Source organism: Dromaius novaehollandiae, chromosome 3, assembly GCF_036370855.1.
Source record: "Dromaius novaehollandiae isolate bDroNov1 chromosome 3, bDroNov1.hap1, whole genome shotgun sequence".
Classification (NCBI taxonomy): domain Eukaryota; kingdom Metazoa; phylum Chordata; class Aves; order Casuariiformes; family Dromaiidae; genus Dromaius; species Dromaius novaehollandiae.
Window position 1 is genome coordinate 121,514,972 of NC_088100.1, and position 24,246 is coordinate 121,539,217.

At 42.7% G+C, this 24,246-nt stretch overlaps 1 protein-coding gene across 1 annotated transcript; it reads right to left on the bottom strand.

Moving 5' to 3' along the window:
- Positions 1-4,719: 4,719 nt before the first annotated feature.
- On the bottom strand, positions 4,720-19,168 carry LOC112980002 (D-beta-hydroxybutyrate dehydrogenase, mitochondrial-like). The gene is made up of 4 exons (XM_026094568.2): positions 18,820-19,168; positions 11,595-11,747; positions 9,075-9,205; positions 4,720-6,229 (listed from the first exon to the last, which is right to left on the bottom strand). Exons 1-4 carry the CDS (start codon positions 19,166-19,168, stop codon positions 5,882-5,884), a joined length of 981 nt encoding a protein of 326 aa, XP_025950353.2. The 3' UTR covers positions 4,720-5,881.
- Positions 19,169-24,246: the final 5,078 nt, after the last annotated feature.

The window sequence follows — 24,246 nt, forward strand, 5'->3', positions numbered from 1 at the left end:
AGTGCCTCAGCCTAAGACCCAGGTGAATGCACCTTTATTTCACTTCATAGATTAGCACAAATTAAATACATGTTAGAAAGGCTAGCACGTGTATTTTGAGATTTTGGTCCAATGCTAAAATAGCTGAACCTGCCTGAAACACCTGCGTCACTTGACTCTAAATTATGGCAACTCTGGGATGAGACTGTAGGGAGTGTGGGGACCTGGTATTTTACCCCAAGTACAGATGTATGTATGGGTGTGCTGGAGGGAGATACTTAGATTTTTATACTTGATCTATTTTCTCACAGTGCTCTTCCTGTGAGTTTTTTTGAGGGTGATAATGAGGACTCATGATTCAAGACAAAACAGCCTTCCTTTCTCACCAGCAGAACATGATACTGGGTATTTCAAAGCATTGTGGCTTCAGCAGCAGAGGGTCTCTGCCTTGCCGCCTGCTGCTCTGGTATCAGGGCACTGCAACAGCTCTAAAAGAAATAAGATCAAAATTCCACTGGAAAAACTCATAGTATTCCCTGCCTTTAGAAATAAATAAAACTCACCAGAGAAAATTACTTGAAGGCTGGTAGCTTCAAGCTGTTGGGCTCTTTTCAGCAGACAGTTCAGTTTTGGAGGAGTACCAAGCTAATAGGGGAATACGAGGGAGAGGGGTGTGTTTTAAAAAAAACAAAGACTGACTGCACTAAGGAAAAAAAGTGCAAACTGCTCAGCACCTTGAATGTATCAGACAGCCTTGTAGCTGGGGATTACAGCTCCCAGAACTGAAGAGTACAGCCCCTGGAAAAAAATGTCACAGGACAAATCAAGACACAACTGCTCACAGGTGCAGACAAAGCTGCCTGTGTCTTAATCCAAGGGGTAGTGCTGTCCTGAGTTTGTCTAATTCACGGTATAAATTGGGATCGCCTTGAGACAGCTGTTTCTTGGCTGCTCTAAGCATGTAGCCTCCCTTCCCACACATGGACATCTCTAGTGCCCCACAGTCAGGAAGCAACCATGTCTGCTCCTGGGACAAACCAAGAGGTGCTCCACTGGTTTCATGGTTGCCTGGATGAATACAGTCCCTGGAGCCCATAGCAGATAACTATGTTTTACCACCATATCTGAGCTTAATAAGATAATCAGGAGTAAAGTATTTTCTAACCAGGACTATTCAACAGAATGTTGATTAATAGGATGATTAATTAAATAGGATAATTAATAATTAATAAGGACGATATTTGTTTCCCCCCTTGTTTTACAGATTCTTAAACATTAACCTCAGTTGCTACTACAATGTATACCTCAACTTATTACGGTGGGCAAAGCCACCACTACCGATACTCACATCTTATGGCACAAGGCTGATCTGATTACACATTAAAAGATTTCACTGCTTAACAGCTGCTTTGGAGTGTTTGAAATATAAATATAAAGGCTGTTAAGTGTTTTGTTTGGTGCTAGCATAAGGCACCAGACTGACAGCACTAGATAGTTCCTGTATGGAAAAAGTGAAAAATATAGCTATCATTCTCAGTATAACTTGCTGTATTTGTATTGTGCTGCCTTATCGGTTGATGTAAAAGCACAAGGATGCTAAAAGAGCCCCACAGCCCACCTCTGGAAGGACCCTGTGTACTGTAAGGACTCCTGTGCTTACCGTTACTTGATAGTCCTGCTGACCTCAGTGGGAGCTGGGCTAGATGATAGCGTGACTTCAGCTGGGAAGTGTGCTTGGGGATTGCATTGTGTCTTAAGCTTTTTGCTGCCCAAGCAATTATTATTATTACTATTACTCATCTCTTTGGATTCTGATGCTACTGCAAAAATTCCACTGTATGGTGCATTACACCAAAATCTCTCTTCATTCAGATTTGCCAGCATGGAGGAGTGATACAGGCATAAACATTTGGCTAATTCTGAAAGTCATCTGGACTGTTACAGTGAGTTACACTGAAGCTTGAGATCACATCTGGGCAGCAAGTATTAATATTGCTAAGTTTCAATAAAACTATGAGTAGCCCATCCGTAACACTAAAGCAGGGGACGAAGCGCAGCTGGACGTATGCAGAAGGCATATGCAGAACTGCCGCTGATGCCCAAGGGAACGCTGCCTGTGAGCTTGGAGATACAGCTCTCCTACCCTCTGTAGGCAGCTGGCAGCACAGGCTGGGCACTTGTCATGAAGGCATTTCTCAAACTGCTCCCTTTTGATCTAAAAGAAACATCTTGTCCTGGAAAGAACAATGAACTTCTGGAGCTGAACTTTGCCTTATGTGGCAACACAACCACCTCAGAATGGTGCTGATAGATAATATACCCTGCTACTCCTTGTAGTATATTTGTATTTCCTGGGCTCCCCTCTGTTTCTTTTTGATGACGCTGTATGAAGCAATTAACTTCTCTTGGATGGATGCACAACTGACTAAACTCTTAACTAAACTTCTTTTAATTCTTCTTTATACTCTATTTTTGTAGTTACTTACTGTCAAAAGCAAAACAAAAAAGATCCCAAGCCCTGTTCATTCTTTCTGGTGATTAACATTGGCACTCAAGAATAAGGCCTTGCACAGAAGAGCAAGCCCATGAAATAACTGATGTGAGTGCTTAGTAAGGAAACCTTACAATGGCTGGAATTTACCTCTTAACAGCTCTGTAAAATCCACGTGCGTACATGTGCGTGTGCCTGACCATACCCCTAGGAGAGTGCTCTATAACCCGCAGTGGTATCATGTCTGCTTAAGTACAATCTTAGGTTCCTAATATTGTTTCCATAGAGAAGAGACTTGTAAGATGAGCACTGTCTCTTTTGTGGTTGTTGTTTTCAAGGGAAAGATTAGTTTTTTCCAAACTTTCAGGAGGGCTTATAAAAGAAGACTAAGCCAGCATATCTGCCAAGGAGTCCACTCTTGGTTGCAATCTGAAATTAATGTTACATAGAAAAGTACAATCCCTGCTTAGGTGGGTGCAGGAAAGAAAAACCTACAGCAGGTTAGCTGGATATTGAGAGGGGGTGTTTCAGATTTAATCATACTGTTGATAATTTTTTTTCCTTTCATTTTTGTCACCTAAGCCTTTCATAAAACGCTGTAGCTGTTGCTTATTTGGGATGTTTTTAAATACAGATTTCTCGTAAGTATCTGTACTTTAAGTTGACTGGAGGTAAAGCTGATTTCAGGGTTACTGGGTAAGGGAGAGGCATCTCTTACCCAACAACATGGCAGATGGGCCAAGGACTGTGGGGCAGTTCAGCGGTTGCTGATTTCCCAGCATGCATCCCCAAGGATGGCTCCCTAGATGCTGCATGGCCCAGGATGAGAGTTGGGAGCACTAGAGTTGGATGAATTTTCCAGTGCTAAACAGGAGGGCAGGAGTTCAGCAAATGGGTAGATGGCTGAGGGGGACCTCAGGGAGTTTGTCACAACTTAGCATGCTTAGCAACATTTGTCCAAAAAAAGCTCCTGTTACTAATCCTGCAACTTCCGTACCCTACAAGATCTGTGGAGGAGGGAGTGCACCACCCCTTTCATCACCATTGCTTGTGAGGGTCTCTTTTCTTTTAAGCTCAGGGACAGTCCTTCCCTCTGCTTTCTCTTAGGTGTCCACATTTGCTTGTCTAAGTTTGCTTGTATGCATTGGAGCCCATATGACACAGTGGCAGGATTGCAGGTGACTTTCAGTGGGAGTGCATCAGGCCTGTTAATAACTGCAGCTCTCACTCTTCTGATCAGTTCTTTGTCTGCTGATCACAATATTAAATGGGAAAGGGAAGAGGAAAGAATCTTCTTGTAGCTGTTTTGCAGTTCGCTTCCACACTGACAGGCTAGATAGCAATGACAATATAAACTGCCTTCATTTGTCCAATCTGTTCTCATTCTGCCTGCTACTGTAACCCTGTGAGTGCTAATAGGCACTGCAAGCTCTTAGTTTTCAAGACAGAGAAATAAACGTTCTGGAGTGTTGCTCATCTGATGTTATATGAGGCTAATGAAATATTGATCACATGCTTAACCACATAAGGCAGAAATAAAGGAGAAATTTTCAGCTAAAAATATTTCATGTCACCTGTATCTAGAAGGCAGCTCTTCTGAAGGAGCTGGCTCTCAGCAATGCAGAGTTGTTGCTGTAGCTTTTAGAAATGTAAATGGCAGGAGGAACATATAATGGAAAGCAAAATTATTCCTGAGGCAGAGAATGGAAAGATCACATGTAGCCTGGGCCTGATGGAGAGACATCTGGATTTCAAAGCTGCTTGTTGAGTTAGGTGCTATTTACTGCACAGAAGGGCAATCTGCACAAAGAATGTGTTAAGAGCATGAAACCAACTCTTCCAAAGCAATGTAAGGACTGCTGAAATCCCTAAGGTCAAGTTGGGGGAGTTCCTATACACGAAATCAATTGGTTCAATTAGAATAAGCCTTGCTCCTCTTTCCTTGCTTGGCCTTGCTCAGTTGTGGTTAAATGAGGAGAGCAGACGATAATCATCTGATAATCCTCCTCTTGACTGGCAGTGGAATGGGAGAGAGGCCTTGCCTGTCCTCTAATCAATGCCAGCTACAGGGATGGGTCCAGCATTTGGGAAAGGAAGTAAAATGTTCCACAAGCTAAAAAAGGTACAGTAAAAAGGTTGTTCCACTGCAAAGTGCTATCAAGAGAGGAACTGGAATAGTCAGTCCACACATCTCGCTGATGTTCCTGACTCGGGCTGTCAAATAACCACCAGGATAAACAGAATTTTTTCTCAGTCGCATAGATTTTATTGCAAAGTACTGCATCATCAAAACTGAAACACTTCATTAAAAAAACCCTGGAAATTGTACAAATCTCAGTAATTAAATACATCAGGAAAGGCTTCCCAGGAATAGGATGTAATTTCTGGTTCAGACCAAAAAGTTAATTAGGTCACCTTATACCAGAGCTTTTGATTTGATACGGGAGGCCTGGCACTAGTGGTTCATGCTGCTGCTCTGTAACCACAAGAGTCTCCACAGTGGACCTGCCAGCTATTCTGGGATCTCCTGCTCCCAGAGGTCTTGGATTTTGTGCCATGCCACAAGCAAGCCAAATTTAAAACTGTGTATGTGTAAACCAGAAATCTTTTCTGCACTAGTTAATAAGAGACTGCTAATGAAGCCAGTGCACTCAACTACTCTCATAGGCATACGTTACCAAAGTTTTCCCATTTGTGCTAGTAGGTATTTTGTCCCATCAGACCCTAAGCCCTATAATGTCAGGAAAAACAGTGCTCCAGGCTGAATATGCTGTTTTTAAGCAGGTTGTTACTGCATGATACTGATTATCTGTCACCTTGGTGTTTGTTTCTTTGATTACAAGCCACTGTTTCCATTGGTAAGAATACTACAATTGGTAAGAATACTACATTTGACACTTCCTCACTTTCTGCAGGTGCTTGACTCCATTTCAAGCTCTGTTGCTCATTCCTAACTTTTCCATTAGTCTCTTTCCCTCACTCCTAATAAATTACTATTCAGGTTCCTAAAAATAAGGTATTTTCATCTCTGCCCTAATGAATTCAGGTGGGCAGTTGCCCTGAAGGATATACGCCATTTTGTCTTTGTGATGCCTCTAACACGGTAACTTGGTATTGCAGTAGAAAAAGCTGCATTACATTTTCTAGACAATACTTAAAAGCAGCATAAGGTGCCTTTCTTTTTTCCACATGGGAGAAATACAGTTACCTAGACAAATGTGTTAGTTTTACGTGAGGTCCTAGATGTGTTTCTCTACATAAAAGTCACAGTTCTGACTAGGATACCCTCCAAAGTTTGTGTGAGTTAGCTGGTGTCATTACACTGATTTTTTGGGAGGCAGTAAGTCAAGCCCTGACTTTTAAAGTTTAAAAAGTGACCCAGCCTGAGTCACTGAACAGCACCAATGTCAGCTATGCGAGTTTTACATTACTCAGTGCATAAGATAAAACAGAATCCATCACAACAGTAGGAAACAAAGCACATACAAACACCAGTAGTTTTTCCTTTAGCTTTGCAACCATATAACGTGCCTTGGGTGCAGGAGATGTTAAAGCATGTACCATGGCATCTACAACTTCATTGCCATTTGTGCTTCCTTCACTGAGAATGTTGTTGAAAAAGTTTGCCCGCTCTTGAACATACTCTTTATTGTAAACTTCCTTTTCCTCTTCGCTGAGTTCATTCCAAATCTCTTCTGCACTGACTGGTGGCTGAATTTTTGTAGAACGCGCATAATTTCCTGGCTGAATAATACAGACCTAAAAGCAAGATGTAAAACTTATCAAAATGCAATCAGTCATTCTGAATTCAATTAAATAATATAAATAGCGAAATAGGTCAAAAACTTTCCATAGATAGGCTTTTCAGAAAATGCTGTTTCATTGAAATTTTAACCTTGAGAACTTCACTGAAATCAAATATATTCGAATGAAACATTTAAGATTTCAGAGGTGCTTCATTCTGCCTTCCCCACTTCAACCTGATGTTAATGTTCTTGTTTCGACTACTCAGCATACCTTCACAGAATGCAATATTGCGTCTTTGATTTTATAGAACACTTAATAGTATAAATGTTTTGACAATACTGAGACAAAGCATTTCAATATGACTTTGATATCTCCAAAGTGGAATACTTTGGATTTTTCACTCAGTGGCAAATCTTGCAATTGGTGATATTTTGCCCCAATTTGGGACAAAAGAAGATGTCAAAATATTAGAAATTCCTGGGAAACAGAAGTTTCTCCACTAGGTGTATTTTAAAAGGAATATGTGGGAGCAACCAGATACAGAGAGGGCCAAGGGTCCTGTTCCAGATCCCGCTGAGATCTTTAGCAAATCTGCATAGATTTCTGTGTGTGTAGATTTAAATCCAAATTATACAAACCCTTTGTTGCTCAGCCTCGGTATTCTTTGCATGCATTGTTGCCGCTGTTCTGTTAACCTCTGAGACTTCTGGAGATTTTTAGAGCAGGCTTAGCACTTGAAGTATGTGCGTGTTTCCTGGAATATCTGAGTTAACAGCATGTTGACTATTTGTTGATACACCACATAAAAACTCCATGGCATTTAACTGCTGCCTGCAGTTAAGACTACGGACTACAACACAAGATGAAGAAAAATAGTGCTTAGCTGTGTAAGAGCCTTGGGGATCTGACAGATATCCCTGGACAGTGTGGCAAACCTTAGTGCCCTTAATCTACCATGCAGTCCATCTACCAGAGGCTACCACCCATGTGTCAACACTGGGCATGTGCCTGCCTCTCCGCCTTCGCAGCACTCAGGGGCTTGGGCCAATCTGCTGAACCGCACGCTGAAGTGGTTGAGGTGCAGGCACTATATGCAGAAGGTGGGAATGGACACGGGTGACCTCCAGCAGAGACACATGGTGCATAGCCAGGTATGTGTTATGCTGCCTTAGCTAGGTTTGTCACAGGATACCTCTCAGAGCTTTCGCTTTGGGGGGCTATTTTCAAAAGTGTTTATTTTTTTATCAAACTAATGACAAGATTAAACTTAACACAGATGTATTCTAAACAAAGGGCTTTTGAAAACTTCATGTCTTGGAGCTTTTTGCAGTCAGCTGGCAGAGCTGGAGAGATTTGCTTTTTCCCCTTCCCCTATTTACTGTAGCCTTTTAACGGAAAGCACATACTTAGCTTCCTGTGGGCAGCCAGCTTGCCTGGCCAGAGTTCAGGGGCGTAGAGTCATTGCTCCATCTGTTCCTTGCCACCTCTGGGTGACTATCTCCTCAAAGGTGAAAGGGAACGTCAGAGCAGAGGAGGGGAGCATGGAGAAGAGGGAACGTGTCTTCTGCTGGCTCTCTGCAGGGTAGGGTCTGAGGCCAATGCCAGCCAGAGCCTAGCACACAGTCAAAGACAGAAAAGGAATTATTGTGACTATTTTGGAAATGTTTGTCAGTTTGGCTCACTATATTGTGTGCAAGGGCTATTCTGGGGGTAGGGGAACAGTAAAAATCCTAAGGAGACCAGAGTAGTTAACCTGTTAAACTAAGCTCTTCCATGCATTTGAGATTATCCTCTGCTAATCGGTTCAAATCCTCATCATGCTGTGTGGTATTATGATGTGTAAAATCACTTGCATTTTATAGCATTCTATTTCTCCAAAAGGGGCAGTTAATAGATGCATAGCTGTAATTTCTTCCAGTGCAAAGCTCATGAACAATGCTGTAAATCTGCATATGTAGATAGTGTACCAATGTAAATCCTCTAGGGAAAAAAATCAGTGTTTCAAGAGTGTTTCAGCAGCAGAGTGACTCCCAAGAAAAAAGCCTAGTGAAGCTACTTAGTGATCTAAGCTTCAGGCTTGACTACCATCAGTGTTGCTTAGTTAGAGCACTAAGAGCACTCTTAGAGCTTCTTAGGTTAAGAGAGTAAAAACATAAATTACTCCACGTGAATACTGTCTCTTGCAATATTGCTGTTCCCAGCAAAAGGAAGGAGCCTTTAACTACTGATGTGATGAGATGAGAGACAGAACTCCTTGTCACTACACAGCGCTGACACCTGGGCTTTTTGCTCCCAGCAGCTACCCCAGAGAAAGGAAGTTTCAGTTAGTTTGTGCCTTTACAAGCTCTTCTCAGAGCACGGCATTGCACAGCCGGGCCTGCCTCACAAGGCTTGGTCAATGTAGAGGATGTGGAGAAAGGGTGGGAGTTGCAGTGGCTGGCACAAATAGGAGAAAGCATGCTATCCCGCAGCCTCTCAGATCTGCAAGCACCAGCTAAGCCCCTTGTCTCCCATGATTTTCAGAGTACACAGAAACCACTGCTTTCCAAGGGGAGGCTGCATCCACAGCTTCAGCCAAGCAGCTCTGCTCTTCATTTTTTTTAATTGGATAAATGGAGCTTGTTTGCACGAGATTACATACCATTTTCCATAAGCTTGCTCTTGTTCCATTGGCCAAAATTTCCATCCCCACACCATTGTCCAGTATTTGCACAAGCTGCTTACTTCCTTCCCCAAAAGAAGAAGAGGCATTTCAGCTCTGCGAGAAGTTTCAGGAGTAAAACTTACCTCTTTCTCCTAGAAAAATGTTTGAAATACCAGGAAGTTTCACAGAATAGCTACTTACTACATCACTTACCAGGACACCAAACTTCTTCATTTCCAGTCTTAGAGCATCACAAAATCTTTCAATAGCTGCCTTGGTCATAGAGTAAATGCCATTTCCCAGAGTAAAATAGGCAATAATGCTGGACATAAAAACAATGCGTCCTGGAAAGGAAACAGTGCAAATAACATAACTTTTCACTCTCAGTCTTTAACGTAGAATTGATTTACCTGAGTCTTCTGAATTGCTATTCATTTAAAGTCAAAACCAGTCATTACAGTTATAAGCCTCACCAGAGAAAGGTGACTTGATAAAAGGGGCAGCTTTACACTGTCTTGCTGTGATTTCCCTGATCTTTGCTGCTATTTTTCCTTTATAACTTTTGCCAAGTGCATGTGTGCATTGAATATGGGTGATTTCAGATTTGAGGCACTGGGCTCTGGTCCATTTCTGTTTACTTGTAACCTTCCATCATACAATCATACCATAGAATGAGAAACCTGTGAATGTGGATATATAAATACTAGAGGTGAGAGAGAAGAAGCCTCGCAGGCAACAGTTCCAAGATCGTGGTTCCATTGCTATTGCCTGAGCCCAAATCTGTCCAAATAGTGTAAATTTTTGGAATATCAAAAGGGTCTCATGGCAGTGCAGTGAAATCCGTCCTTCTGAATTACATTTTCTGCTTTCTTATACAGTGTATGGGATAAGTCAGATATATACAAATGGGAATGCAAGTACCAGCTTGCTGATCAAGATACTGTCTCAGCTGGCCAACTGGAAAAGTTATGGGAAATTGTTGTTATTCTCAGGGAGCTGGATGCTTAATTCTAGGCTGGAGGGAAATACTGTCCTTCACATGTATTAATAATCTTGAAGCTTTTCCTGGAATAGGTGCTCATCCTAAAATGGTAATAAGCCGTTTCCTTCAGGACACAGCTATTGGGTAAGTGATGGTAGGATGACCTCTTCCTCCTTTGTCCAGTAGCTAACTGATTTAGGACATGCAACCAGGATGCTGGACATATCATTTCATTTCTCTCTTGGCCTAAGGTAGTTGAAACCTAGCTTTCCCAGGAGCATGCTCAACACCCACAATTCTAGCTTTTCATTTGAAGAGGTCTCTTGCTATCTTGGCTGTTCCTGCAGGGACAATGTGAAGGACACAAGACAACCTAGAATTCTTCCTAGAAGGGCCCTGGCCTGCTCTTGCACAAAGATAGGTGGGATTTGAAGATGGTGTGTGGGCCGCTAAAAAGGCAGTATGGACAGCCAGTGTCGCATCTCAAGACTGAGATGCAGAGTGCTCCTTGGAGGTAAGAAACTATGTAGATGCAGCCATTCAGACCCAAATCTTCCAAGGGTTTATACGTGTGCTTAACATCATACACATAAGCAGTCCCTTTGGCTTCAAAGTAACCCCTTGCAGTTCGTAACGTGCGACAGATGCCTCTGGTGCATCAGCATCGTAGAGTTTCAGCAGCAGGTAGGTCAGCAAAGGAGGAAAGTGATTTCTCCCATGTAATAGCCACATATCGCATCCGTTGTTTTTCACCGAGTATATACAATAGCATGTTCTTTCAGAGAAACACATCCATCTGGCAGTATTTAAAAGTTCCTTTTTTTCTTGCATCAAAAATCAGTTGAAGGCAACTAAGCAGAGCAGTCAAAAAGGGGACGCTTTTATCTTACCAACCTTTTGTGTAACAGTGACATCTGGGGATTCCACATGAAACCTAGATCTTACTGTGCTTGACGCTGTATACACAACCATAGAACAAATCCTTGCCTTAAAGAGCTTACTACCTAAATAGACAAGTTAAGCAAAGGGAGGAGATAGGAAAATTGTGTCTTTTTTTCCCAGATCTAGAGGGATACAGGTAGGGAACAAACTGCAAAGCAATTAAGAGACATTGCAATGCTGGAGAGAATTATCTGAACCATTTCTTCTCATGAGGATAAAGCCCATGCTAAGGAGCTCCATGCAAATGCATTTGTTCTGTTTCCTACCCATGCAACTCTGTATGACACTTTTACATACATGAAGTTGCCTGCCCAAGATCACAGGATCTTTCTAGGTCTGGAACTGGAAGCTGGATGTCTCTCATTTCCCTCTTCAGGATCATCCTTCCCCTCCCAGTTCCCGAACAGTAAAATTGTAAAGCCTAAATAATGAAGGTAAGCTGGAGTTTACCGGATCTCTGTGTTTCCTGGTTGTCAGAGCTTACACAGTCTTGTCTGGGGTTAATAACCTACTGTATTCTACCTCTCTTTTTCAAGTCAAAAACTGAGATAATTTATTGTTTCTAAACACAGTACCTTTGGGAGGGGGAAAACAAGGACAGAATCTTTTCTTTTTTTTTTGTTTTTTTTTTTTTGGCTTATGACTTTGCCCTCTTTTCAGGATCAAGTTGCTCTTTCAGGCCACACAGAGCAAAGCTGTCATTTCAGTTCAGTGAGAGACAATTAAGGCTTCTTTTATAGATGCTACATTACCCTGATTATAGTAAGCTAATTATTCTACAACTCTAAATAACAGTGGATTAGCATTACCCTTGTATTTCCTTAGAAGAGGAAGAAATGCCAGGGTTGTTCTGATGCTCCCAAGGAGATTCACATCTGCAAATTTTTCATATTTCTCCATAGACAGCCACCCTGTCTCACCAAATGTTGATATTCCTGCATTGTTCACAAGCCCCCAAAAACCTAAAGGAGAAACATAACTTAACAGGCATCTTTCACTGAAAAATGACCACCATCAGGCAATCAAACAGCACTAGTGATTGGAAACTTTGGAAACAACTTTTTAGCTGCATTATCTTTTTGTCTTTTCTACTTATAAGCACAGGCATATTTTGCTTAATGAAGAAATGTAATCGTGGCCATTATCTAGACTATACAAGTCTCAGTGCTACTTAATAATCACTCACTTTATAGTCGTATTAAGTTATTTATGAAAAACATGATCTGGGAGACTACTTCTTACTGCCAATGTGGTGTACCATGATATTTTAATTACATTAATCCCACTGTGTGCTATGAGCAGCTTTGTGAAAATTATATTAAGCAGGCTAAAGGCTAAGGGTAGTATTTTCAAAGTGCCTGACCAATTTAGGAACCTAAGTCTTGGCTCCTTTTCCAGGATTTAGAGCTTCAATTCCTCCTGAAATCTGCCAGAATCAAGTATCTGAGCACAACCTGGCTCCAGGTACCATGCAGTAGGTACCACTTACCAAGTAAGGTCAGCTACAACTACAGTCAACTACAGTATTCTCTGACCGACTCTGACTAAGGTCAACTACAGTATTCTCTGGGCTTTGTACTCACAGCCAGGTCTACTCCTCCTACAACAAAGTGACCTTGCACTAAGGAAGCCAGCCCCCTGAAATTCAGTAAGATTTCAGTGTTTGCAAGCAGATTTTTATGGACAGGTAAACTTAGTCTCGCACAACTCTAAGCCAGCAAGTGCAAGCCCTTTAGCCCAAAGCCACAGATATATACATTACTTGTACTATGTAATGAAAGTGGGGTTTAAATACACAAAAAAACCCAAAGTGGTTTCACTAAATGTCTCATTTGCATAGCAAAGCACTCAAACCCAGAAGCTGACCCACCTACAATTTAAAATACACTACCATCCAAAGCAAATAAATCATCATTCATTATTCTGTCATAGAGCATTCCCAGTTGCTGAACCTTTCTTTTAACTTTAGATACACACTGACTGCTGTCCTGGTAATATTGCATTGTTTCCTGTCTACTTATCTTTTTTTCCACAGCCCAATAGACTAGTAGACATAGGAGAGGAAGATTTAGAGTTTTCCTGAATTTCCTTCTTCCCCCTGCCATTGCCCTGTTCCAGGCCATACCATTGTTCTACAGCTTTATTTCCCCTTCTTAAAATGGGACTAACAGTATAAGACCTCCTTGTAAAATGTTTCAGGATCAATGGATAAAAAATCATCTGTAAGAGCTAATTACCTATATTTTTGTACTTACACATGATCTAATCTACAGAGAGACTGAGTAGCTGCATATCCCATCTGCTTCTACTTAAGGCTGGGGGTCTTTATTCAGATTTATTTATTTTTTTAAATAACCTAACCCTAATACAACATAAACCAAAGCCTGGCATCACTGCTAAAGCTGTTCCCTGTTATTCTGAGCCCTACATTTTCTAATAAAAAAAAGTCATTTTGCTTCTGCAACTGAATCCTGCACAACCTAGCAAGAACAGTTGCTCCAGATACCACTGACTTCATTAGGACTTCTGAAATACAGCCATTCAACTGTTCAGGCAATTGATTATTTTCTTCCTCTTTCTCTAAACTACATAATGCAGAATTTAGCTTGCAAACCATATGTTTTCTTTCCAGTGACTTGCCAGCTTTCCCTGGTGCACTTCAAAGACTCAAGATGGTGAAACTAGGATGTGTCTATAAACAGGCAGAGTTCACAGAATAATGGCTCCTTCTTTTAGTTCCATAGCCAAACCAAAAAGTCAAGAGGAAAAAATTGGCTGGAGTTAAAATGGAACTCTTCTCTTCTGAGGAAAGTCTTCTGAGGAGAAGATTAAATAAAACATAAAAAGAGATTTTTGCTCAGGGCCAGCTCAAAACACTGTATTTGCCCATATTGTTTCTCAGCAGAACATTTTGGCATTTCCAAACATGAAATGTTCTGACATTTTTCACAAGTTTTCCTGCCACTTCTTTCAGCTGAAACAAGTTGCAAAACTCTACCCAAATAATGAACAGTTCATTATTGCCAAATGCCACTTTTTCAGAAAACGTACTACCTCCCAACTATGCACTTGAGGTACCTGAATCAGCTTTGGTCTTCCTTTCCTGAAACGTATGCAGTAAAAAAGTTAATGCTATAAACCTGCACACAAAACAGACTGTGTATTTGTTTATACCAATGCAGTTAAGGTAGCACAAACCTGAGAAATTTAGTCCTCAGTAGACAGAAATCTAATAGGAACCCTACAGCGTAATGGGTGACTGGCCTCCTCCTGCCTGTTCCCTGGGTGCCTGATTCTCTACTGGGATTCACAAGTGCTAGACATACATGTATACATAGCTCTTTGCTGAATCCTGCAGAGGGGAAGGGATTCCAGGTGGCAGTTTTCAGTGTAGAATCAGGCATGATTTCAAAACTAGGGTCCAGCTAAATGCAGGAGTATTTCCTGTGTTCATCTTGACAACAGGATCCCTGAGGGAAATCCCGGGAAGTCTGCAATATTTCTGCAATATAGAAATATAGTGGCCATAAAAAGCTGAAGTAAGATCCACACATCTACTGAAGGGCTTCTGATCTCGGTGTCATGACACTGTCCTTGCTAGAGCTTGACGTGAATATGATGTCCTATCCAGAGTCAGTTAATTCACCACCCCTCAGAAGTACAAGGCCCATGTTAGAATTGAACTGCTGGAGAAAAGAGTCATCACAGTTCCTCAGAGTGTCCCTATACAGACACATTAGGAAAAAGCAGCTGATGTTTGATCTGGAAGGGAAAAATAACTCAGGTTGTCAGAACTCACTTCAGGCAGTTTAGGAGGAGGGCTGTTAGACTACATACAGGGTAGACACAGAATTAATAAACTGGAAAGCAGAACTGGATGTCAAAGAGATTTTCACTAATGTCTCTGTCAGGAAAATGGATTTTGAGGACAAAGATTAAGAAATACAGCAGGGGATCTAAAAAAAATCACTTTAGGAAACGTAATTTAAGATTAGTGAGGCTTTCAGGAGAAGAAAACTGCCTCTCACATACTTTCCCAGATAGTTTCTATTCCAGGACATACTGGCCAAAAGACACAAATACAAAGATAAAAAATCAGATTTCAAAATCTATATTTAGGTCCTAAAGATGCCAGGACAAGGTGGAGTTTGGCTTAGTTCTCTAATGGTTATGGAACAGTGAAGGTATGGGGAGTGCTGTGTTTTATCCATGAGATTTTTTTGTGCAATTTATATTGAATAGTCTGCTTAGAGCAGAAATGGTCCTGGGCACACAAAAGTATCAGAGCACAATATTCCTCCATCCCAGATGAGTCTCCTAGCTGCCAGGCAACTGCTGAGTGAGGCTTCTTGGACTCATTCCCCCAAGCACCAGGAACCTCTCATGTCTCTCTGTGCAGTGAGTTAAGTTGGTGGGAGAAAGAGAGCCTGGCTCTTGCATCCAGCTGAGTCCACAAGTTGGTGGTTAGGCTTTCTCAGTGGGACTTCAGGCAACAACTGCAGGCTTTATTGTGTAGAAATGCAGCCTGTTCCATTTGGGTCTAGGTCAAAGCAACTACAGTCCACCAAAGAACAAGATTCAGGAGGAATGTAATCTCTCTGAGCCTCTGTTCATTGTCAGCTTCTTGTCTGGAGAACCTTCCATTACAGATTGCACACTCTTCTGGACAGGGACTCTCTTACTGTGTTCATTTGTCATGTCCAGAACAAGAACGTATGTGATGCTGACTGGGGTCAACAGGCTGTATGGAAATAAAAGTAGGCACAAGAGCATTCCACAGATGGTTTGAGAGGAGGAAAATAGCGTACTGAGAAAATAAACTCCTGTGAGAAAATATGTATTTTCATCAACTATAAAAAAGAGTTAAGATAAAAGAAAAAGGACAAAATATTGGCTTCTCAGTTAGGTAACACAACTTTGAAGAAAGCATATCTGCCAATGTTTGACATTCAAAAAGTAATACTTATGCTAGAGGCACAGTCCATGGGAAAGATGATACTGTAATTATAAAGAACAAATACTCAATCTTTACAAGGATTTACTTTGAGCTATTTAAATATGGAGCAAAAAAGTGAGTATTGTTTAACTGCTTTCTCACTGTTTAGGTGCTTCTTCGTAGCTTTTAGTTTGGAATGTATTGCTTTAGCACACTTACCATTAAACCCTGAGATTGCTGAACGTGTTTCTTTTTAACCATTTTTGGGAAGATAAGAGGGTGCTTTAGTGATCTGAATTTAGAGGTCCAGCATGCTGACATGACACACTTGAAATCTTTGGTATCTGAGTAAAACTGAAAATAGTAAAAATGGGACAAAGAGAAGAGAGGGCACAACCCCTAAAGCAAATGCCTGCTGATTCCAAATGATATGATGCCTCTTTCTCAATTTCTATAGGAACTCACTGAAAGAACTAGGTTATATTGAGAGAGCGAGGCGGGTGTAGCAGAGAGGGGGGAGAGAGAGAGAGAGAGAGCTGTTCAACAGTACTTACAAGCTAAAAAGGAAATACAGGATACTTCTAATAAGTATTTTGAAGGTAGATATTTTCATAGCTTTTTAAGTGAGATAATCTATGAACTACTGCTCTGATCTTTCAACAAGACCCACTGAATTCCTGTATCAATTTGAATTCTTTATGCAAAAACAAAAGCAAATTTTCTAGATATCCAACGTTTATTTAAAACACAAGAAAAAAAAGGACAATCTACTGGACTCATCAGCTGCTCTTTGTTCTCCCTATTACAAATGTCCAACATCTACCTGATTTTCAGTTTGGCTAGCCTCATGTTGTAGGCACTGGATGTTGTACTTGTATGATCCACTAGCACAAATGTCCTAAAGTCTCACTATGTAGAGTTCCTTAGCAGGGGGGATATCAAGCTGCATTCTCCACTGCCCACCCTTTGAGAACCTTTAGGCAGCAGATAAGATGTTTTTTATAGTCACATACCTTTCTGACTTTCTAAGTGCTGGCAGAATATAAATGCAATTACAGATGGCTCAGATTTTTCTTTCCTCATGAAAAAGTTTTATTAAAAACAATATTAAAAAAATTAATTACAGTTACTGTCTTTAAGGAATAAAATGGTTAATTTGACAGTTAAGCTGAATTTTTAAATTGAAACTATGAAGTTAAAATACCAAAGAAAATAACACATCTGTTTTCAGAAGTGCCAAGAGCCTGCACCTCCTACAGAAGTCTTGCTTAAGGATGCTACATAGGTAGAGTATCCTCCCAGTTTTGTACATTTGTAATAAAAGTATTTATGCCCCTATATTTTGTAAATTATGAAGAATGCTTGTGGCATTCACTCCATTAAAACCTGGTATTAAAATAACTCACTTGCTCCTTTTTGTTTAATAAACTTAGGAGGAGGGTTACTTGATAATTGGATTTTTCCCCAAATAACGACTTTTTCTTTTCTGTCTTTGCAGTTTCCCTCCAAATGCCATAGCTGAGCTGAACAACAATATGAAAAGGTCTCATAAATCGTGTGCTCAACATGTGTCCAATGGTGTGTGCTGGGTGTATGGGCCTGATGTAAAACCCAGGAAAACAAGTTCCCGGCTGTGCACACAGCAGGTATGGGGTCTGCGTTTTAACATGAGCTGTGCTCAAGTGTCTTCCCTGGTCCCTGCCAGCAAACCCTGCTGTTTTTCACTTGATTTGCCTCCATCTGAAGGCATGTCCACATGACTATAGACAAGTTTGTGCTGAACTGTGGATTCACAGTCTAAACGATAGTATGAATATGACCATTGCATGAGCTACCAGCATCTACAGGATAAAATAATTCATCTGTAATCCAGATTTCCAGGTGACTTAGTCCCTGTGCCCTGTCTGGCCTCTAAGGGCTCTTATGAATCATCTGTGTTGTCTCCACAGCTTGGGAACAAACCTAAGAGATGAAGGCACTGCCCCTTAATCAGCTGAGGTCAGGATCAACCATAAATACATGCGCTTAATGAGCGGCATCTAGGCTTTTGCTTACTTCATTTCTTCTTGTTTCACCCCCCTCCCAAGGTGTTAACGAACCAGGCAGGCGAAGGCCTTGTGTTTCGTTCTCATTCTGCATACTTTATTCCCCGCCTGTACTCTCTGTGCGACCAGGAACCGTTTGTCCGTAATTCTGAAGGAATCTGACTTCTGACAGAGAGTAAATGTGCTCTGAGCCAAATGTCTGCCTCAGTATCCCCATAGCATATATTTGGCCCTATTTGCGCACAATATGCTGCATGTTCTGAGGTGATAACCCACGATTTAGGCTGCCTGCAATTATTTTGCATGCTAAAATGTATCCCAAGCTTACAGAAGAGGTGGAGGCTGGCAGGTGCTTTCATCCTCTTCTCACCTGCCAGCCTCGTGGCCAGTGGCGCTCTGTGAGCCACTGCGGGAGCCTGACACCGTGCCGCAATAAGCAGAGCGCTCCAGAGGAGGACTGGGAAATACATGGGAAATAAATGTATATATATAATGTATATACATGTAAATACTGGGAAATAAATGTATAATTGACAGATTTCCTTGCATACGACCCATCCGCAGACCAGCTTAAAAATCCCCAAGTTGTACTGAGAGGCAGCTGGTGATTTGCTCCGGCACAGGAGATGCCCTCTGCGTTCCCTGCCTGTGCTCACTTCCACAAATCATGCCTAGAAGTACATCCTCCTCCTCGGCACCGCCTGTGCACGCACACTTCTCGTTCTCGTTTCCCTGCCGTCTCCTCCCGCCAGGCCCCTGCAGAGGCTTCCAAGGGAATCCTTACAACCACGCGTTCCCTTTCCCGATAGAAACGTGGCACCCAGGACTTACCGGCGTACAAACGCGCTTTGCACTGCTGTCATTTTCGGGTACCGCCCCCCCCCCCCCCTTTTTGCATACTCCTTAGCCAAGTACCAATGCATCTCTTTTTCCTAATACAAAGTATGATTAGTAGTAATTAACAGCATGAGCAGCAGCGCCCCCGGAAAGGGGCCAGAGCCGTGCCGGCTGGCCGCCCCCGCGGCTCCCCGCGGCTGCCCGCGCCGCGCTCACCTCGCTCGGGCAGGTCGCGCAGCACCAGCTCCTTGGCGGCCAGCACGTCGCGGGCGCGGGTGACATCGAGGCGCAGGACGCGCAGGCGGCCGGCGCTGCCGGCGGCGGCCTCCCGCTGCAGCCGCCGCGCCCCCTCGCCGCCGGGGCAGAGGCAGCCGGCGAAGACGGTGAAGCCGAGGCGGTGGAGGCGGAGCGCCAGCAGGTGCCCGAAGCCGCTGTCGCAGCCCGTGATGAGCACGGCCCGCCCGGCCGGCTCCAGCGCCGCCGCCCCGCGCCGCCGCAGCGCCAGCAGCAGCAGCAGCAGCAGCAGCAGGAAGAGGAGGAGGAGGAGAGGGGCCGCGGGGCACATGCTGCCCGCGCCGCCGCCGCGCCGTGTGGGGGGCGGGCGGTGGCGGTGCGCGCCCCGCCGCGGCCGCCGCCTCCTCCGCGGGCAGGGGCGGCCGGCAGGCGCCGCCCTGGCCCGCTCGCCGCCGCGCAGCCCGGGGGGGCCCTGCTTCCCCCCGCTCGCCGCTGCCGGTCCTGGCTGGGCGCTCTGCGGGGGACGGGAGCCGGTCCGCGGATGCTCGTAGCACCAGGGTGGCTCATCTACCGTGGAGTTGTGTGGGTGGCAAACAGGAGGGCGCTGTCTGCGATGCACCGCGGCCTTCCCAGCTGTGTCGGTGCGGATCCGAAGTGAGCTGAATTGTGCCGAAATTCAGTCGGCGCTTACGGTACCTTGGCCAATCCAGCCTTTCCTCTAGCTGCCTTCTGCGTAGCCCCATCGGTGCAAAAGACTGCTTATAGGAAAGCATCATGAGTATTTCTACATCCGTGGAATGAGGCTTTCTTAAACATCCTCCTTATTATGTTATAGTTGGCCTGTTAAATTGATGTGGTTCGCTATGGCCGGAGCAAGTTCTGGGTTCAGTGTGTTATGTCAGGGGTGCCTACAGACACTCCTTGGTAGAGGAAAATATCTCTGGTCCTGGAAGGCTAAAAGGACAGTTACACATCGACAAAAATCCACCAGTGCTAGGATTACAGGAGAAATTTGATTAGGCAGTGTTTTCTCTGGCCTTTCTTTCATCGGAGAAACTCTCCAAGCAGCTACTGGAAGAGAAAATATGTCACATCTGCTTCCTCTGAGTAAAATGAAATGTTTGAATGCACCAGATGCCTTTATTAATTGCGTTTTAAAAATGGCCTGTGAAAAATACAAGGGGGCCAGATTCATTCATTGACATACACAGCAACAGAGGAAGCAGCAGAACTTACCAGCAAAGGGATGCTCTTAAGCATTTGCCTAATTTGTATCGCTGTAGCTCCACAATCTGCCTTTTCCACATTTAGTAGTTTGTCTTAAATATCCCCTGTATCTGACTGTGGCAGAGGTGTCCTAGAATTGGTGGAGCCCTGCTGTGTAAGAGTTCCCGTGAATGGCATTTGTCCGAGGGACGAGCTGTGCTTTATGTTTGTCTTGGGTCCCTTTGCACAACACAGCGTTGAATGAAGTTCAAAGGAGGAAGGGAAAAATTACTGTTTAAATATCTTTTCCATGGGCCTAAGCATTCATGTGCCTTTACTTTTGTCAGCCACCCATCCACCAAGATTTACTTTGGCTTTGAATTGTTGTGTTCTCTCTTGTGCCCTGTTCAGGTCTCTCATAGGCATTGCATGATAGGACTTAAAGTCTCAAGTGGGTTGGAAAAGGAGGTTATACTCTGCTAGTGGGAGACAAAGTAGGAAGTGGAACAGCTAAATCCAAAGAAAGATATCCAGATACCTGTCCTCAATGGGATTTATTTGATCATTCTCCATCATACTGGGACATGCTGCCCTGTTTGGCCTTGAAAAGATCAGTGAGAATCTTCTGCGCCCACATGAGTCACAAAGCATTGTATTTACATTTTAAAAATATTATGCAACCCTCAAAACTATGAGAGTTGATAACAGTCTGTTCTCCAGCCAACTTCCCTGTCTGGTTCCCTCTAGCATAAAAAGATGGGGAGGTATTCCAGACTCACCTCCTCCGCGCCTCCTACCCAGTTCTCTGCGTCTGCCAGAGTCTCTACGCTCAGCTTTCTTGTCCCATTAGTAACACAAAGATCGCAGGCAGTGCCAAAACCATCCTCCCTAAGAATGAAAGGTGACCCAACTAACCTCTGAATCCTATGCTGTCTCTATTCCAAATAAACTTCAAAAGATATTAAAAATGGGGCGTACAAATGTGACACACTCCCATCTGAGAACAGAAGCAGTATGTTGTCAGAGCAACAGAATAATTTAGCCTGAAAGTTACGGATTGGAATCGCAAAAAATTTATCCTGCATAGTTAGAAACAACTTCCTATTAGCAAGTCCAGTATATAAGGCCACTTAGGTCTGCAATGCAGATTATTTGCAGTAGAATTTCTGTATTTGTTGGAACATTTTTCTTCTGGATTTTTATTCTTGTATTCCTAAATCAGCATACATACATGTGTATACACAAACAGATGTGCATACATGTTTATGTATACACACACACGTATATATGTGCATATTCAGATTGAATTATGGCTCTATGTTTTGCCCAGTATCTGAAATTACATTTTCTTCTTCAGAACTAATTTTACATAAAAACTCTATGTTTTTATCTCCAATTTGTCTCTACCTCGTATGTAATTCAAATCAGTTGTGGTTTTTCTGTAGCAGGTTTAAGCAAAAGTCTGGATTTCAAAGAAGAGAGGAAATGGAAGATGCGTGGAGGCTGGTACTGATGAGGATCTGAAGAAGTCTGCATCTAGGACATGCCCAGGTATCTTCCACTCTTCCTGAAGGAGCTTTCCTGGGAGCAGGAACCTGTGAAGCTTATGCTGAAGACTTTCCTATAGGCCACACAATGTATTTCACAGTGTGAAATAACAAGTTGCTACAGTTAAAAAACTGAAGACCAAGATTTCCAGAGGTGTCAAAATCGGTTCTTAGGTGTGTTTAGATAAACGGTTAGATATTCAAAAGTACTACATTCCTGATGATCACGCTGGCTGCAGTTCTTCTGCACCTTGGAAAAATAAGACCACTTCCACAAGTGCCAAACTAGGGATTAAGGCATTTAAGATTAGGCCCCTTTTTGGAAAATATTGGTCAATTCTTATTGTCTCTGTTAGTTATTGCTCCGAAGTAAACTAGATGGCAAACAATGATGCTATAACCCTTTCTGTTGGGCAGGGAAGTGTTGCCATGTTGTCCCTACCCTCAAAACATGGAGTGTGTTTCTAAAGGACTTGCAATTTGTTCTCAAGCTGTAGCTAGAAAGGAACAAATGAAGGAGAACTGGGATGGACTGTGCCCCTCCAGTGTGCCCCAGGGTTTCCAGTTGGATCTTCAGGGGAGAAGGATCTGCTCTTCACCTAGTTCCTGAGAAAAGGACCAGTGGCTATGGGGAGCTGAGATTGCTACAAGGAATGTTAATAATATGCACAGATCTCTATCGAGCATAGCTCTAGTAGAAATCAAGGTTCAAGAGAGGGGAGGGAGGGGTGTAGCTTTTCCCTGCCATAATACCCTTAGCTTTTTGTCTCTTCTTATGTGGACTCACCTGTGTTTGTTTAACCCATTCTCTTGTGCCTGTTCCCTCAGCCCTTCATCTCTCTACTCCTCCTCTCAGTCTCATTGCAAATTGGAGCTGTCTCAAGATCTGCCATCTGTCATACTCAGTGATGCCCACTTTCAGAGGTGGTAGGAGGAGTAATGAACTATATTTGATATCTTTTTTAGAGCCTCAACTCTCCAGTGTTGTGTGTAAGTCATTATTATTTTTACTTTCTGAAGCAGAGGTGAAACTTTTATCTCCTTTAGGTACTTGAAAAGCCAGTCTTGGTTTCACAGGAATCACATTTGATGTGCTGTGTCTATTTTTCACAGTTTCAGAAAATGCTCAGAAGGTGACTGACTCCTAAAAGCTCCAAATAAGCAAGCAAATCTAGAAAACAAAAAATGGAGATCTCCTTGTTGCTCTTTAGTTTAACATTCTTGTGCTTTTGAAGCCCATTCATTGATTTTGGGGGGTGTGGAGGTCCTGATTTCTGAACAGTAGGATCTGGCTGTGTTAAACTCACTTCACCGTGAATGTGGGTCTTCTCTTTGCTCTGCGTTGTCTCTCGTCTGCTCAGACTCCAGCCCTTTCAGCCTGTCTCTTTGCTATTGTGCAGTGAATATCATAGCATGCTGCTGATCTTAACAAGAATCTTTTTATACTGTTACAGTAAAAATAATCCTTATCTAACAGAAAAAAACTAGCCCAGGTAGGTAGAAGTTTAGCAAAATGCATTCCTGCCTTCTGATGCTAAAACATAAATGATCCTGCTTGCTACAACTATCCAAAAAGCTGAAACTGAGCCTGCCTCTGAAGGCAAGCATTTCAGGATTGGGAAATCTAGCTTTTCAGGAAGAAAATTAAAATAATGTATTTTTGGTGCAGTTAGACAGCCAAAGACATTCTGAACAGAAATGCTTGCAGTTTTTAGAGCTGGCAAGCTGTGCGTCCTAGTTCAAGACTCAGCCAGTGAATGCTGTGCTGTAGTGTGAAAGAAGAGAGCCAACTGAAGGCTCTCGTTGCACATAATTAGGTAGGAGCAGTTGCATGTGGGCTGTGCATGGGGAATATCAAGTCTTTGAACACTGAGCAGGATGTCTGGTTCTGTGTAATGTGATGAGCTGTATTAAAATCTTATTGCACATTTTAAAAAACCCTGGAATTGGTTGACAAAATAGATTTAGGATGCCACATGTATTGCTCAGTGTGACATAAAAGGGAGATGGCTTCCTTTTTAAAGGGCAAGGCAGGAATATCTCTATGCGTGAAAAATGTATCAAATCCCTGTCACTGGGTACAATGTCCCATCTATTCTAGAGATGAAGTCTTTCAGTTGTCAGAAGTTGTTTTATTAAGTCCCTAGGATTAAATCCTTTCTGACAGAATTGGACTAGTAGCAAACAACAAAAGGGAGACAGGAGGGAAATTCTGTTATAAGCAGGGAAATCTGCCTCCTCCTCTAACCTGAAGTGACTGATCCTTTTTACACTGAAACACCCCTTGCTCAGGGGTGGATGTGTCATGATTCAGCTGGTGTACAGTTGTGTCTGGACATTGTGCAAAGTGAACAGACCACCTACACCATTCCCATTATGTTCCAGAAACAAACATTTTTTAGATACTATTTTGTATCATTTCTAGTCTGCAAGACAAATGTTGGATGAACCTGACTTGCGGATGCTACCACAAAATGACCTGAAGGCAGTGAACATGCTGAGAGTACTTCTCCAAACAGACTAATACCCATTTCCATCATGGAAGGATTACTGTAGTGTGACAAACTGAGAGCTTCAAGTGGAGGTGGAGGATAAGGATGAGGGGAGATCAAGTTTCCTTCTCTTTCTGGTGACCAGAGTTTGAAAGGGGCTGAAA

Coding starts and splice junctions, on each gene's coding strand:
- LOC112980002 (XM_026094568.2), bottom strand. CDS start 19,168: ATGTGCCCCGCGGCCCCTCTCCTCCTCCTCCTCTTCCTGCTGCTGCTG. Junction 11,748..18,819: donor GCGCGACCTGCCCGAGCGAG/GTGAGCGCGGCG, acceptor TTTCTCCTTTAG/GTTTTTGGGGGCTTGTGAAC. Junction 6,230..9,074: donor TGAAGAAGTTTGGTGTCCTG/GTAAGTGATGTA, acceptor TCTTGCTTTTAG/GTCTGTATTATTCAGCCAGG.